Source organism: Pelobates fuscus, chromosome 7 (assembly GCF_036172605.1).
Source record: "Pelobates fuscus isolate aPelFus1 chromosome 7, aPelFus1.pri, whole genome shotgun sequence".
Taxonomy (NCBI): Eukaryota; Metazoa; Chordata; class Amphibia; order Anura; family Pelobatidae; genus Pelobates; species Pelobates fuscus.
This window is the reverse complement of record NC_086323.1, coordinates 94,470,349-94,485,378: the sequence shown is the minus strand read 5'-3', so window position 1 is coordinate 94,485,378 and position 15,030 is coordinate 94,470,349. Positions and strand designations below refer to the sequence as shown.

Sequence of the window (15,030 nt, the reverse complement as noted above, 5' to 3'; positions counted from 1 at the left end):
AAAGGAACATGTTGCTGCAATGGCCATTGCAATTACAACTCCTAGTCTACAATCAGCTTCAAAGTGGGAAAACCAAAATGAAGTGTTTTTTTTTTTTTTTGTTTTTTTTTTTTTTTGTTTTTTTTTTTTTTTTTTAATGAAAGCCATTTTTTTTAACCTATGCCATTTCCAAGGTCTGTAGTTCTGTAGGGTCAACATAGTATACCCTGAATTTCTGAAAACTCCAAATCCTCTTTAATCTTTCTTCAGTCTGAAAGCAGGTTAATACCAATGTTAAGATGCAGGAATTTTGTTTCTGACAATTGCCATGGTTTGTCTTCCAGGGTGCTACAGGAGAGAGGGGATTGGCTGGGCCTGAAGGAAAACCAGTAAGTTAATGACACAATTGACCATTAAAAACTCTGCACACTGAGAATGGAAATTCCTGAGCTAGGACCCATTCAGGCAAGCTGGCCTCCAAATAATATATCCCTTGGCTTAAACCATTGACAAATAGTTTAGGGTTCCAAGCCAGTGGATTCTGTACTCTTTACTATTTGTGTCCCCTGGCTGCAACAATGAGAGAACCTATTACATCTAAGGAGCTCACTACCGCCGGGTAAATGCCATAATTGCCCTGACTGTCACAATAAGGGAACTTCTCTCTTCTAAATTGAATATAAACATGTTCACACCCCCAATGAAGTTTGTCATTTAAAGGAGGAAGGACCCTTTAAATTTTTTTATTATTCCGATTTGTTCCACAAGTCAATTAAAGCCCTCCATGAACCCAATATGTAAATATGAATTTATATATTTTATAATCACAACTGATTTGCATGGAGATAGTTCTTGGTTAACGTTTCTGTTTTTAGAATTGAATTTGTACTTTGAATGCTCCTTACAGGTTGTAATTCAGCTTAAAGACATGGTAACACACCGGGTCATCATTGGCTGGAATGTACCAACTGCAACTAACGACAATAAATTGTTTAGTGTAACGGTGTTGCTTTCCGCAGTGTAATAGAGATCCCTATGATGTGACAAAATGTCTGATTAAGGTCACGGAATGGCTGCTAAAGGGACACTATAGTCACCTGAACAACTTTAGCTTAATGAAGCAGTTTTGGTGTATAGAACATGCCCCTGCAGCCTCACTGCTCAATCCTCTGCCATTTAGGAGTTAAATCCCTTTGTTTATGAACCCTAGTCACACCTCCCTGCATGTGACTTGCACAGCCTTCCATAAACACTTCCTGTAAAGAGAGCCCTATTTAGGCTTTCTTTATTGCAAGTTCTGTTGAATTAAAGGACCACTATAGTGCCAGGAAAACATACTCGTTTTCCTGGCACTATGGTGCCCCCATCCTCAGGGATCCCCTCCCGCCCGGCTCTGGAAAGAGGAAAAGGGGTAAAACTTACCTTTTTCCAGCGCTGGGCGGGGAGCTCTACGTTCCGCCCCGTTGGCTGAATGCGCACGCACGGCAAGAGCTGCGCGCGCATTCAGCCGGTCGCATAGGAAAGCATTTACAATGCTTTCCTATGGACACTTGCGTGCTCTCACTGTGATTTTCACAGTGAGAATCACGCAAGCGCCTCTAGCGGCTGTCAATGAGACAGCCACTAGAGGATTTGGGGGAAGGCTTAACCCACTTATAAACATAGCAGTTTCTCTGAAACTGCTATGTTTATAAAAAAAAATGGGTTAACCCTAGCTGGACCTGGCACCCAGACCACTTCATTAAGCCGAAGTGGTCTGGGTGCCTAGAGTGGTCCTTTAAGAGTTTTCCTGCAATAGCCTCCTGTATGTGATTAAAGTTCAATATAGAGATTGAGATACAATTATTTAAGGTAAATTACATCTGTTTGAAAGTGAAACCAGTTTGTTTTTTTCATGCAGGCTCTGTCAATCATAGCCAGGGGAGGGAGGTGTGGCTAGGGCTGCATAAACAGAAACAAAGTGATTTAACTCCTAAATGACAGTGAGTTGAGCAGTGAAATTGCAGGGGAATGATCTATACACTAAAACTGCTTTATTAGCTAAAGCAATTTAGGTTACTATAGTGTTCCTTTAATGGCACCAATGGCAGGCAATGGTGGTGATATTTTACTTGACTCATATTGATCTTTGAAAGGTGAGCTACCGAGTTGTTTCTGCCAGGACCTTAACCTGCAACTCAGAGGTATGGCACCTCATTACTTACCACAAAGATAACTCGCCAGCAGCTTTGAAACTGATAGGGATATTCATTAAACTGTGAATTGTGAATTCAGCAAGGGATTACATAATTTAAATTTTTTTGTTATGACCAGAAAAGGCCAATCTTTCTGCTAAATATGTTATTAGCTGTCAGTTTAAACCCCCTTCAAGGCTGGGAAGGTAAGCAGTGTTTTTCAGTTGATGAACACTTAATGTATTTATTCGTCTTCTCTCATGCAATGTGTGACTTGCTTAAAATGATTGATTAGAAATTGTTTATCATTCCCAAAAACCCTGTGATTTGTGTGAGTTTCTATCCTCCTATAATGTAATACATGTCTATGGCTACCAGATTCATCCTGTTACCCTGGACATATATCCCTAATACAAGCTGATGGGTAGCACAAGAAGTTTGCTTCCCTGTATTATGCAAGGTCCATATGCTTCATCTTCGAAATTAATTAATTTATCAAGAGGGATTCAAATGGCACTTTTTAATTAGTTAAAGAAGCAGTCCAAACATTATAACCACTACTGTAGTTGTTATGGTGCTTCAGAATATTCCTTTAATGGATTTCTGCCATGCAGTATTTGAATGCCACATACTGCTTAGCATGTTCTGATTGTCAAGAAGAAGTGATATGTGTTCACGACAAAATGGTGGTTCTGGTAACCGTACACATGTTTTTAGAATATCATATATTGTTTGAGCCTGGGGGGAATCTATTTTCTTCAAACACATTATTTGTTGTTTTTCCGTTACAATGTCCTTTGTTTTTACATTTCGAATACCAGTCCTAACAAAACTTTGTAATTGCTTTATTGATAAGCAAGTCATGTGGTTTAACAGTGAATTGTGGCACCTACATAAACCAGTGGAAACATGTTGGCCACAAAAGCCAAGCTGGAAAAAATGGTTTAATCTAGAGATTTTCAAGATCACCCGTTTTGCTCTTAATTTTGCATCTTGTATTGCCACAAATCACTGTTAATGCAATAAACCCAAAATTTTACTTTTCCCCAGAACACAGAAGGGATTAAACCTTAATGACGTGTTTCATTTGTTTTGTATTCATCCAATTCATTATAGGGTGAGAAGGGCAAAAGCGGGCTTCCTGGCCCAGCTGTAAGTAATCCTTCCAGGATGGCCAACATTTGGGTATTTTGGTTAGAGTTGGTTACTACTAGCCCTTTGCTTTGTGTGCACTCTCTGGTCTGTTCTTGTGCTTTCTCTCCCCTTAACAATTTTAAGGGTCCTGCGGTTCCTTAACCTCTCTCTAATTGTCTGGCTTGAATTAAATATCCGCAGGGTTTGCCAGGGTTTCCCGGAGTTCTCGGCCGACCGGTAGGTGTTCCTTTTTGGTGTCCGGGCTCTGTGCAATTTGCATTTGGCATGTTTGCATTTTGGAAGTAATGTTTTAAAATAACACAATCTCCAGAGACACAGATAGGGCAAACACTGCTAATTTTCCAAAAGTCCTTCAAACTCTGTTTCATCCTCCAAGTCAGATACCCATTTCAAGGACATCTTCTACATGTTTGGTCTATAAACTTTCTAAAACTGATGATTAAGGACAAAATCTACATTAAATGTACAACATAATGAAACATGGGACTCTCTTGATCTTTAGCTTCTTAAAGCCTCTACTCAAAGAGCACAAGTTACACGAAAAATATACTAATACAAGTGAGAATAAAGGGACTAAATGTGTATTGCACAATTTCTTTCCTTATAGTTTATTGAAAATGTATTATTTATTTAATTGACATTTTCTCTACAGTGCCATTACCCATATATTTTCTTAGTAACAGTGACAGTTCAGTGGCCTGAGATCTCCACCTTTTTTCCAGCAGGTGCAGAGTTAGTCCCTGCTCAATATGGATGAAAGAGTGCTACATGATGCACAATGTTTCCCCACCCATAGATTCTTGCCTTCCCAGGAGCCATAGTAATGATTTTTTTATGACTTCCTACACAAATCTATGGCAACTTTCCAGGGATGGCAATAACATATGGAATTTTAATAAAAGTCTGTCAGGGACTATTTTGTCTTATGGACACGCCTATGGTTGACAAAAGTTGACAAAAGGCAGAGCTCCACCATAAATTTTTGTCCAGTCTGAGCAGCTATTACAAGTGAAGGCTGTGGGATTCAGGCACTGTCTCGCTCATCATGAGTCCTGATCTATAGAGGCTTCTGTGGTCTTGCATAGACCTTAGTGTTGTGCTCTCGTATTAAGAATGAATAAGAGGTAATAGTTTGCAGATCAACCATAGGCAGCAAACACTGAACTAAGGCATTTCTCTATTACCCAAAAAACAACAAAGTTAGGCAAAACCAGGTTGCGCCTACAAAGCAAGATTGCATCTACCAAACAGTGAGCAAACAATATCAGAAATAAAATAAAGTCCAAATGTTTTCTTCATCAGTCTCCCTTGATTTCTCAATAGGTACATGTATAGAACACAAAAAGAGGAGAACAATAGTGGGATATGGGACAAAATATGCAAAGATTGTGACACATAGTAACCATAAAAGTATGAATCCCCAGTTTCTATGAAGGTCAAAGGTTATAAAGAAAAACTCATGGGGGGTTAGTTCACTAATCGGGGAGAATTGACATGAACATTTGAGAACAAAATAGCTGAACAGAAAGAGAAAAACAGTTCTGCTATTTTGGCCTAAATTTTGGAGTTACCATGTTTATCCCCTATTAACTATTGTGATTAAACCCCACAATGTGCCTGATACAAACATGTATTTTACATTAAATGCATTTTAAAAGGCAGTGTTAAATCATCTGTGTCTCTGTTATGACAAAAGTGCAATCCATTCATAATCCTGATAACTGACCTCTTCCTGGTTAGAGGTCAGTGTAGATAGTTTTGTGCAAAGGTTTTGGTATAGAATCATGATCTCCATCCTAATATCTGCTTTTATTTGGAAAGTTGAACATTTACCAATGCAACTCCACCACAGGTCCAGTCACATATTCAACATTAATGAAAATAGCACACATAATTAAAAATAAAGTTATTTAAATTATTTTGTTAGAAATATGTCACGCAGGTGCTCCATAATATGCAAAGGGGTAGGAGCTCCCAAGGACATCATACCAGCGCACATATGCTGTGCCCCCCACCAAGTCTATGTGCACCTCTCATACCCGAGGAACATCTGTAATAGAATCCCATTGGTTAGAGATTCTTAAACCAAGCAATAGGAATGTCAGAGTGGTGGATAGCAAAACAGATGGGGGTCTTCCTTCTGTTACAGAAATATTAACAAGCACAAAAGTCTACATTTTTATTCTAGTAAACAAAAAAGCCTGGACAGTCTCATTAATAATTTATAGCAATCACAGTATTGCAATCAGTGGTTTTTTTTTTTAAATTAAATGTACATTGTTTAAAACATTAGACTAGTTCAAATTTGGTAAATATTTAATCAATTAGTTTACAGAACAACAAAAAAACTACATATCAAACCTTCCACATTCCCAGTTATTTAATGGATTGCCCTTTTATGTCAATGTACTCATATTTCATTATATTCACACTGTGTAAACAATGTATTTTCAATATGGTAGGTATCGAGACTGTGCAATATTGGCAGCCAGATTGTACAGCTAATGTAGTGAAAATTAGACAGACATTGAGACTGCACAGTCGATAGAGATATAATGAGACAGGCAGTCAGAGTATGCAGCCAGTATAGTGTAAGTTAGACAGGCATTGAGATTTTACAACCCATTTAGATTCAATTACAGAAGCAGCAAAATTGTACAGCCAGCATAGTTACAATGAGATATACAAAAAGGTTTTACAGTCAACTTAATTACAATAAGAGACATTTGGACTGTGCAATCAGTATTGATTAAATAAGGCAGGCCACCAGCCTATATAGCCAACGAGACAATCAATATAATTACTATATTCAGATTGGACAACCATTAGAGTTACAATGAGACAGAAACTAGGTTACACTGGGAAATCCACTTACATTCACGTATTTTAAAAATCAAATTTTTAGCAAATTCATCAAAATAAAAATATTAGTTGTTAAATAAAACAAAGCACAGTTATTGAATGGAAGCCTATTTATACATTCTTCAGTTTAATAACAACCTTATAGAACACATTCTGTTAAAAGACCGTTGGTCATGGTGGTAAAATATACAATTAATTGTTTAGTTTGATTGATGTATTAGAAATATTAGCAATTGCTTAATTTATTTTTAATGATTTAATTTCAATGACTGACGATCTCCTTTCTCTCTCCAGGGCAACCCAGGGGAGCCTGGTGCACAGGGCCCTCCAGTAAGTACCTAATGCAGCTATTTCTGTTATAACCCTTCAGCACCAAATACATTTTATGTAGCCACTAGAATCTGCTCTAAGTAGACCTCATGCCAATGTGGAACGTGCTGCTGAATTACATGTAAATGAGCATAGTATTCTACAGATTGCAACTGACAGCAAATGAGCAAGACAATATCTTCTATAGAACTCCATATACATGATATTCTGTTTTATACAGACCTACAGTCAGTAAATGCGTAGCGCATTCTGTAGAGCCCTACTATCAGTGATTGAGTGGGACATTTTCTAGAGACCTGCTGTCACTTGATGACATTTTATAGAGCCCCACTGTCAAGAAATGAGTAAGAAGTTCCGTAGAGCCTAACTGTCAGTAAAGTTGTAGTATATTTTACAAAGCCCTGCTGTCAGTAAATGAATAAGACATTCTATAGAGCCTCTCTGTCAGTTAATGAGTAGGATGTTCTATAGAGCCCTGCTTTCAGTTAATGAGTAAGATGTTCTATAGAGCCCTACTGTCAGTAAATGTGTAGGATAATCTATAGACCCTTACTTTCAGTAAATGTGTAGGATAATCTATAGACCCGTACTTTCAGTAAATGTGTAGGAAAATCTATAGAGCCCTACTTTCAGTAAATGTGTAAGATGATCTTTAGACTCCTACTTTCAGTAAATGTGTAGGATATTCTATAGAGCCCTACTTTCAGTAAATATGTAGGATATGTAGGATAGACCCCTACTTTCAGTAATTGTGTAGGAAAATCTATAGACCCCTACTGTCAGTAAATGTGTAGGATAATCTATACAGCCCTACTTTCAGTAAATGTGTAGGATAATCTATAGACCCCTACTTTTAGTAATTGTGTAGGATAGTCTATAGAGCCCCGTTTTCAGTAAATGTGTAGGATAATCTATAGACCCCTACTTTCAGTAAATGTGTAGGATTATCTATAGAGTCTCGCTGTCAGTAAATGTGTAGGATAATCTATAGACCCCTACTGTCAGTAAATGTGTAGGATAATCTATACAGCCCTAATTTCAGTAAATGTGTAGGATAATCTATAGACCCCTACTTTTAGTAATTGTGTAGGATAATCTATAGAGCCCCGCTGTCAGTAAATGTGTAGGATAATCTATAGACCCCTACTTTCAGTAATTGTGTAGGATAATCTATAGACCCCTACTGTCAGTAAATGTGTAGGATAATCTATAGAGTCTCGCTGTCAGTAAATGTGTAGGATAATCTATAGACCCCTACTTTCAGTAATTGTGTAGGATAATCTATAGACCCCTACTGTCAGTAAATGTGTAGGATATTCTATAGGGCCACACTGGCAGTAAGTGAGTAAGATGTTCTGTAGAGCCCTGCTGTGAGTTATTGAGTGTTAAATTCTATAGATCCCTGCTGTGAGTGTTACCTTCTACAGAGCACCTCTTTTAGTTAATGAGTGAGACATTCTTTAGAGCCCTGCTGTCAGTAAACGAGTAAGCGTCTGTCAGTTATTGAATGTTACCTTCTTTAGAGCCACAGTATACACATTGATGGTAGAGAAGGGTTTTTAATAAGTCCATGCATTGTATGATGAAATCTCTAATTAAGGGTCATATTAAGTACACCACTGACTGTAAAATATCTAGAAATATCACATATTCTCTTTTTGTCTTATTAATATTAATAGGGTCTTCAGGGCATTGCTGGAATAAAGGTAGGAACAGCAGTATTCATGTTTATATATGTCAAAATATCACTGCAATTTTGGTTTCCCTTCACAGTGACATCTACAAAGTCACCAGGAGCATAGCAAACTGTCTACCTTCTCCCCATGATTGTACTACGTCTCATTCTGTCTAGCTAATATATAAATCCCCTCTACCTGTATCTCATCCTAATAATACCATTATCCTTATTCATCCCACCAAATCATTACCGTCTCTATCTTCATATCACTATTCTCCCCCCATGCCATTAGTAACTTTATCCCCCATATCACTATCTTTCCAACCCTTTAAATTACAGTCCTCCCCACCTTCCCGTGTCATTATCCATCCTATCTCCCATATTGTTATATCCCCCACCCATATGATTATTCATCTCACCCCTCAATTAATTATTCATTTCATAGCATCCTTCATATTCTTTCCACCAATAATATAGAAACTATTATTTTCAAAAATAGAAATCAAACCATTACCTTGTACTTCTTTACATGGTTTTAATATATTTGTTTCTTCAGTGATACACTTGCCATCACTTTTGGAATGTTTATTTTCATTAAAAAAAGAAGGAATCAAATTGAATCATCACATTGGCTAGCATTGTTGCTATCATAAAGTATAGATACATGGTTATACTCTATCATGTCATAATTCCATGACTACTACACTTAAATCCATAATCTTGTTTTTTTATTATTTTTTTTAATGTTTACCTTTGCAGGGTAATCCAGGCGAGCCAGGTCCCAGTATTCGGGTGAGTTTTGTTTGAAATAGTAAATAACAGTATAAAGTCAGTAACAGTAGAAAGAATATTGTGATCTCTTTGTATAACCATAAAATATAATACTGTCAACATCTGCTAACAAACATTTATGTCTTTGCAGTTATACAAAGTTAAAATACCTTTATTCCTCTTTTTTTTATTTTAATATATATTTATATGTATTTTATTTTTTTTATTTAGGGGCCGCCTGGTCCACAGGGCATTGCTGGGCCCCCAGGACTTCCTGGACCACCAGGGCTGAATGTAAGTGTCAACTAAAACACACATGTAAAATAGGTGGAACTAAAAAATCTTCCACTGTTAGACAACACAGACATAGGAAGATATACAGGTTGTGTGAGGGAATCTCTGAATACCTTTATGGCAAGAGGTATCTTCTGGAAACATTAAAAGTGAGTACACCCAATATTAATAACAATAATAACAGAGAATCAGAACAGAGGACAGAATACATCAGAGCCTCTTCTCCTGGTTGGTGTATAGATAATGAAGTATTTACTGTATGTATCACTGAATTTTAATTCCCAATTCAGCTTGAAACATTTGTAAAAAGAAACTTGTGCATCACTCAGGATGTCCCTTAATAATTCTCTCATCATCTCCACTGTTTAACTGTACTTCACAAGGTCTTCAAAATTGCTCATTACTTTGAGACTTGCAATGTAGCTCAGCTCCTTTCTCTTTCATTTAAATTGACTCATTTGTGTGTATACATGGGCTATATTTATTTTTTATTTGTAGGGACCTCAAGGACCATCTGGTGTTGCAGGCCAAGCGGTAAGTTTTAATGCTAATGTACACATGATTTCCAATACTGTTGTTATCAACAATGTTAAACTTCTTGTATAGTACTGTAACCTTTGTTTGATCATTTGTAATATGTGCAGCTATTTTGTTTCAATAAACATGAAAAATATCTATCTAACTTAGATATGATGTCAGCACAGTGGGTATTCAATGTCACGGCTAAAATTGGATTTCCCTCTCCACTGTACAGTAAGAGCCTGAGAGCTATTCAACTCAACTATGGAGACTGTGGGCTCTAATTGGCTGTTAGAATAATATGCTTCCATCAGGTTTTTTTTTGTTGTTGTTGTTTTTTTTTATCATTTAATGCCTACAAGGTTAAAAAAAAAAACAGAATTTTCTGAGATGGTCACCATCTCCATCATGTGATATCTTCTAGTGATTGTTGAAGGAAAATAATTGTCAATCATTCAGGAAAATTGTGTAAACTGTGTTTTTAAAGACCATTTCTGTGTTACCTATGAAATTTAGATTTATATTGTTGTCTGTTCATTTCAACTCCAGGGTGAAGCTGGAAAACCTGGTGTTCCTGGGAGAGATGGCCTACCAGGCAAAGATGGAGATCCAGGACTTCCTGGAAAAATGGTAAATATGGGGTCATGAAATATATATAAAATAATAACTAAAGAACAGGAACTAAAAACCCACCTATCATAACTAACAATAACCTAATCTATGCATTGCCCCTAAATTATGTGGATGCCTGGAGTGTCTATTTAAAGAAGCATTGTCATCATCTGGGGACTTTGCATAAATTGCCAAAAAAACTGAAGGTGACTTCGCTGCTGGTGGTCCAGTGGCTGTGGGTCAGGGAAAAGTGAGATTTACTTAACTGAACCTGTACTTGTGGGCACCACCTTCTTCTTCCGGATGGTCCTCTTATGCATCCATGAGAGTATAGCATTGAGGTCTATGAAAGATTACGTGAGACCACGGGATCCTCCATAGATAGGGATAGAGATAGGCACTTCTAGACGGTGGTAGATCTGCCCAGTGTCTAGAAGTGCCATGCTTAGGAAAAATACTGAGACAAGATTCAAAAGATCTCATTATATCTTTTGAATAGGTTGGAATTTTTGTGAAATTCCAACACAATCAGTAGATTTATAAAATTGTTAATTTGTCAACATTGTATTTGTATTTTACACATTTTCTGGCAAGTTGCCATAAACCTTGGGGGGGGGGGGGAAATGACTTGGGCATAATTTTTTTCTTGTATGTAATTTGCATTCTCTGTGATTCTGATAGGGTCTTCCAGGTCTATCTGGTCCACCAGGTTTCAAAGGAGAAATTGGAGAAGCAGGAACTCCAGGAGAAGTGAGTTTTCTTGTTTTTAACAGATTATTTTGTGGGCTATCGAGTGTTCTAATAGTTTCAGTACAGATAGTAGCAAGGAAACAAAAGGACTAGGAAATATAGGGAGCTGGGAGAATTGAATAGACTGGCAATTCGAGTGACAGGAAGTATGTTCCCCTATTCTGGAAGATTGAATTGAACATCAGTCCAGAGAGACAGGAAGTAACTGCCTTTATCTATGAAGATTAAGTAGACTCTTCAATGAGACAGAAAGTAGTTGTCCCCTTTTGGGAAGATTTAATAGATTGAAAGAATGGACAGACAGTTAGAACAAAGAGGGTAAAAGTAACTATCCTATCCAATAGCACTGAATAGACTGAATGTAAAGAGAATGGACGTAACTGCCTGCCCCTCTCCTGGAAGACTGAATAGACATTTCAGAGAAACATGAAGTAGCCATCTCTTTCCTGAAACGAAGGATGAAAAATCCTGTAGGGAAGATGGACTAGATTAACAATCAGAGAAACAGGAAGCAACTGCAGTCATCCAGGAAGGATGAATAGACGTACTCTCGAAGAAAACTGAATAGACACATTCATATTATTATGAATTTGAATATAAGACACACACAGAGTTACTTACTAAAATGAGAATGCAATGTGAATTTCAAATTTAAGTTCAAAATAGTTGAACTGGAACGTTTCTCTAAGTCAGCCTACGATTTCCAGTAAGCTACTCTGTCCTTTGAAATTGACTTTGAATTTACCTTGACTTCTCACTTTAGTACATAACACTGTAAACACCTAAACAGCCTAGATCAAAAAATAACTAATTGGACAGATACATTTCCAGATACTTTTTCTCAACCTCAACAGATACCAGTACTTCGTAATTTGCACCCATTACCGGCTTTATATGGTTGATCCAGCACGAAACCACAAATAATCAGTTAGTAACTATAATCTTTATAAAGCTATAGTCATTAGTTACTAGAAAATGTCACAAGGCTCTCAATATTGGGAAAAGTATGAAATTTAAAATATGTTATCAATATACTGTGAATTACATGTTTATCTTTATTAAATAATAATAACAAAGTATTTAACCAGGAAAGGTACATTCAGATTACTCTGGTTTCCAAGTACGTCCTGGGGATGTTACCTTAGCCCAACATCCAGGGGTTGTTACTATCACCCAATTTAATGGTACTCATTTTATCTACCTCGGAAGGATGAAGGGCTGAGTCAACCCTGCCGGGATTTGAACCTGCGACCCAAGGGTTAGAACAGATTCTGCTGATGCATTAGCCCACTGAGTCTGATTTCCTCCTTATTCTCCTGTTATATGATTTCACTGATGATCCATATATAATCAGTCATCTAAATAATCATAGGTCATCACGGAACTGAAAATTTGCTACATCCTTTCAGTTTTACCTAATTTATTGACTAAACGAATATTTCTGTTCTAATGGTGGATGTGTCCATTTAAAAGCCATAACCTGTGTATTTTAGTCTAAACTTCTTAACAGCCGGGAGAGGGAAGTGGACATCTATTTAAATAGAGTTTAGCCACAAGTCAGATGTTTAATAATTCATGGAAAGTTTTTACAGCTGGCAGAAACAACTAATCACGAGGTTTATTAATATGTTAATAGATGCATGCATGTTAAACTCAACTTGGATTGTGGATTGTTTCGGAAAAAGGAGAACATTTAAACTGATAATTTTTAAACATTGAAATTATTTTTTTTAAATAATTCCAGTAGAAAGCGACAATTCAGCCTCAATTTCTATATGTTCAAACATAGTTCAAGGGGGAATCAGTCATTTTTTCTTCGTTGCAATATAAAAAATATTTTAACTTTTGTTCCATTTTTTAGTTTGTTGTTGGAGCTCCTGGAATCAAAGGAGAAAAGGTAAATCTTGTAAACCACAAATAAATCACACACCATCCATGGTTTTGAAACGGCGCGTTGCATGCCATGAAACAATTTTCAGATACGTTTTACTATCGGAAAGGGACACGGCAACCCCACCAGATACCAGTACATCGTGATTTGCAAACATTACTAGCTTTGTATGGTTGATCCAGCATGAAACCATAAATAATCAGTTATTAAACATAATCTAAATAAAGCTATAGTCATTTGTTCCTAGTAAAAAATGGTTTATTTCACAAGGCTCTCAATATTGTGTGAAATGTAAAATATTGTATTTGTAATCATTTCCACAGAAAAGGGAAATTACCGGTATGTTGGTGTAGCACTGGATAAAAATGTGAATTTTGTTCTTATGAAAACTTTCTGTCAAGATCATTTTTGATCAATATATATACTCCCTGGTACATACCAGTGACACTCAGACCAGGGGCGGACTGACCACTCGTGCACATCAGTCATGGACCGAGGGCCCGAAACAGCCAGGGGCCCGGCCGCACAGCCATGCTCCAGCTGGAGAGATCAGAGATCTCTCCAACTGGAACGGCAACAAAAATAAAACAATTTCATTGATAGGTTGTGGGGCCCCTGATGGAGTGCAGGGCCCCACAACCTACCGCTCTGCATGTCACCCCCCCCCCTCCTCAAAGGAGACCTGGCAGCTTCACCTCCTCTCTGCCAGGTCTCCTTCTCCTGTCCCTTGCGGCTCTGTGTGATGGGAGAGGCGGGACTGTTTACTCCTCTCACGCAGAGCCCGATCAGCAGGGGAAGGAGCAGCAGCCTGGGAGAGAAGAGGAAGCAGAGAGAAAGGTAGGCACTAATCACCCTTCCCCCCTCCCACTGTGTCCCTAATCACCCCCCCCCGTCACTAGTCACCCCCCCCCCCGTCACTAGTCACCCCCCCTCTGTCACTACTCACCCCCTGTGTCACTAGTCACCCCCCCCGTGTCACTAGTCACCCCCCTGTGTCACTAGTCAACCCCCCGTGTCACTAGTCATCCCCCCTGTGTCACTAGTCACCCCCCTGTGTCACTAGTCACCCCCTCCTCACTGTGTCACTAGTCACCCCCCTCACTGTCACTAGTCACCCCCCTTCACTGTCACTAGTCACCCCCCCATTGTGTAACTAGTCACCCTCCCTCACTGTGTCACTAGTCACCCCATCCCTCTGTGTCACTTGTCACCTCAGTCACTAGTCACCCTCCCTCTGTCACTAGTCAACCCCTCCCTCACTCTGTCACGAGTCACCCCTCCCTCTGTCACTAGTCACTCCCTCCCTAAGTCTGTCACCCCCTTCCTCCCTCTGTCACTAGTCACCCCTTCCTCCCTCTGTCACTGTGTCACCCCCTCCCTCTGTCACTAGTCTCCCTCTGTCACTAGTCACGTCCTCCCTCTGTCACCGTGTCACGTCCTCCCTCACTCTGTCACTGTGTCACGTCCTCCCTCACTCTGTCACTGTGTCACGTCCTCCCTCACTCTGTCACTGTGTCACCCCCTCCCTCACTCTGTCACTAGTCATCCCCTCCCTCACTCTGTCACTAGTCATCCCCTGCATCACTCTGTCACTAGTCACCCCCTCCCTCACTCTGTCACTAGTCACCCACTCACTCTAGTGACAGAGTGAGGGAGGGGATGACTAGTGACAGAGTTAAGGAGGGAGTGACTAGTGACAGAGGGAGGGGGTGACTAGTGACAGAGTAAGGGAGGGAAGGGGTGACTAGCGTGAGGGACACAGAGTGAGGGAGGGAATGGGTGACACAGTGACAGAGGGAGGGGGTGACTAGTGACAGAGTGCGGGAGTGGGTGACTAGTGACAGAGTGAGGGGGTGACTAGTGACAGAGTTAGGGAGGGAGTGACTAGTGACAGAGGGAGGGATGGGGTCACTAGTGACAGTCACCACCTCCCTCACTCAGTGACAGAGTGAGAGAGATGGTGACTAGTGACAGTGTGAGGGAGGTGGTGACTGTCACTAGTCACTCTGTCACTG

The 15,030-nt window shown here is 39.0% G+C and overlaps 1 protein-coding gene across 2 annotated transcripts in view; it reads left to right on the top strand.

Annotated features, from left to right (window-relative positions):
• COL7A1 (collagen type VII alpha 1 chain) overlaps nt 1–15,030 on the top strand; it is a 193,817-nt gene that overhangs the window by 157,726 nt on the left and 21,061 nt on the right. The window contains exons 81-90 of one of the 2 annotated variants that reach the window (XM_063426212.1): nt 324–368; nt 3,489–3,524; nt 6,465–6,500; nt 8,180–8,206; nt 8,938–8,970; nt 9,181–9,243; nt 9,742–9,777; nt 10,312–10,392; nt 11,056–11,124; nt 12,986–13,021. In XM_063426212.1, the coding sequence (XP_063282282.1) occupies nt 324–368; nt 3,489–3,524; nt 6,465–6,500; nt 8,180–8,206; nt 8,938–8,970; nt 9,181–9,243; nt 9,742–9,777; nt 10,312–10,392; nt 11,056–11,124; nt 12,986–13,021 (462 nt within the window). Of the gene's footprint in view, nt 1–323; nt 369–3,269; nt 3,306–3,488; nt 3,525–6,464; nt 6,501–8,179; nt 8,207–8,937; nt 8,971–9,180; nt 9,244–9,741; nt 9,778–10,311; nt 10,393–11,055; nt 11,125–12,985; nt 13,022–15,030 lie in introns of both variants that reach the window. The other variant, XM_063426213.1, reaches the window with a different exon arrangement.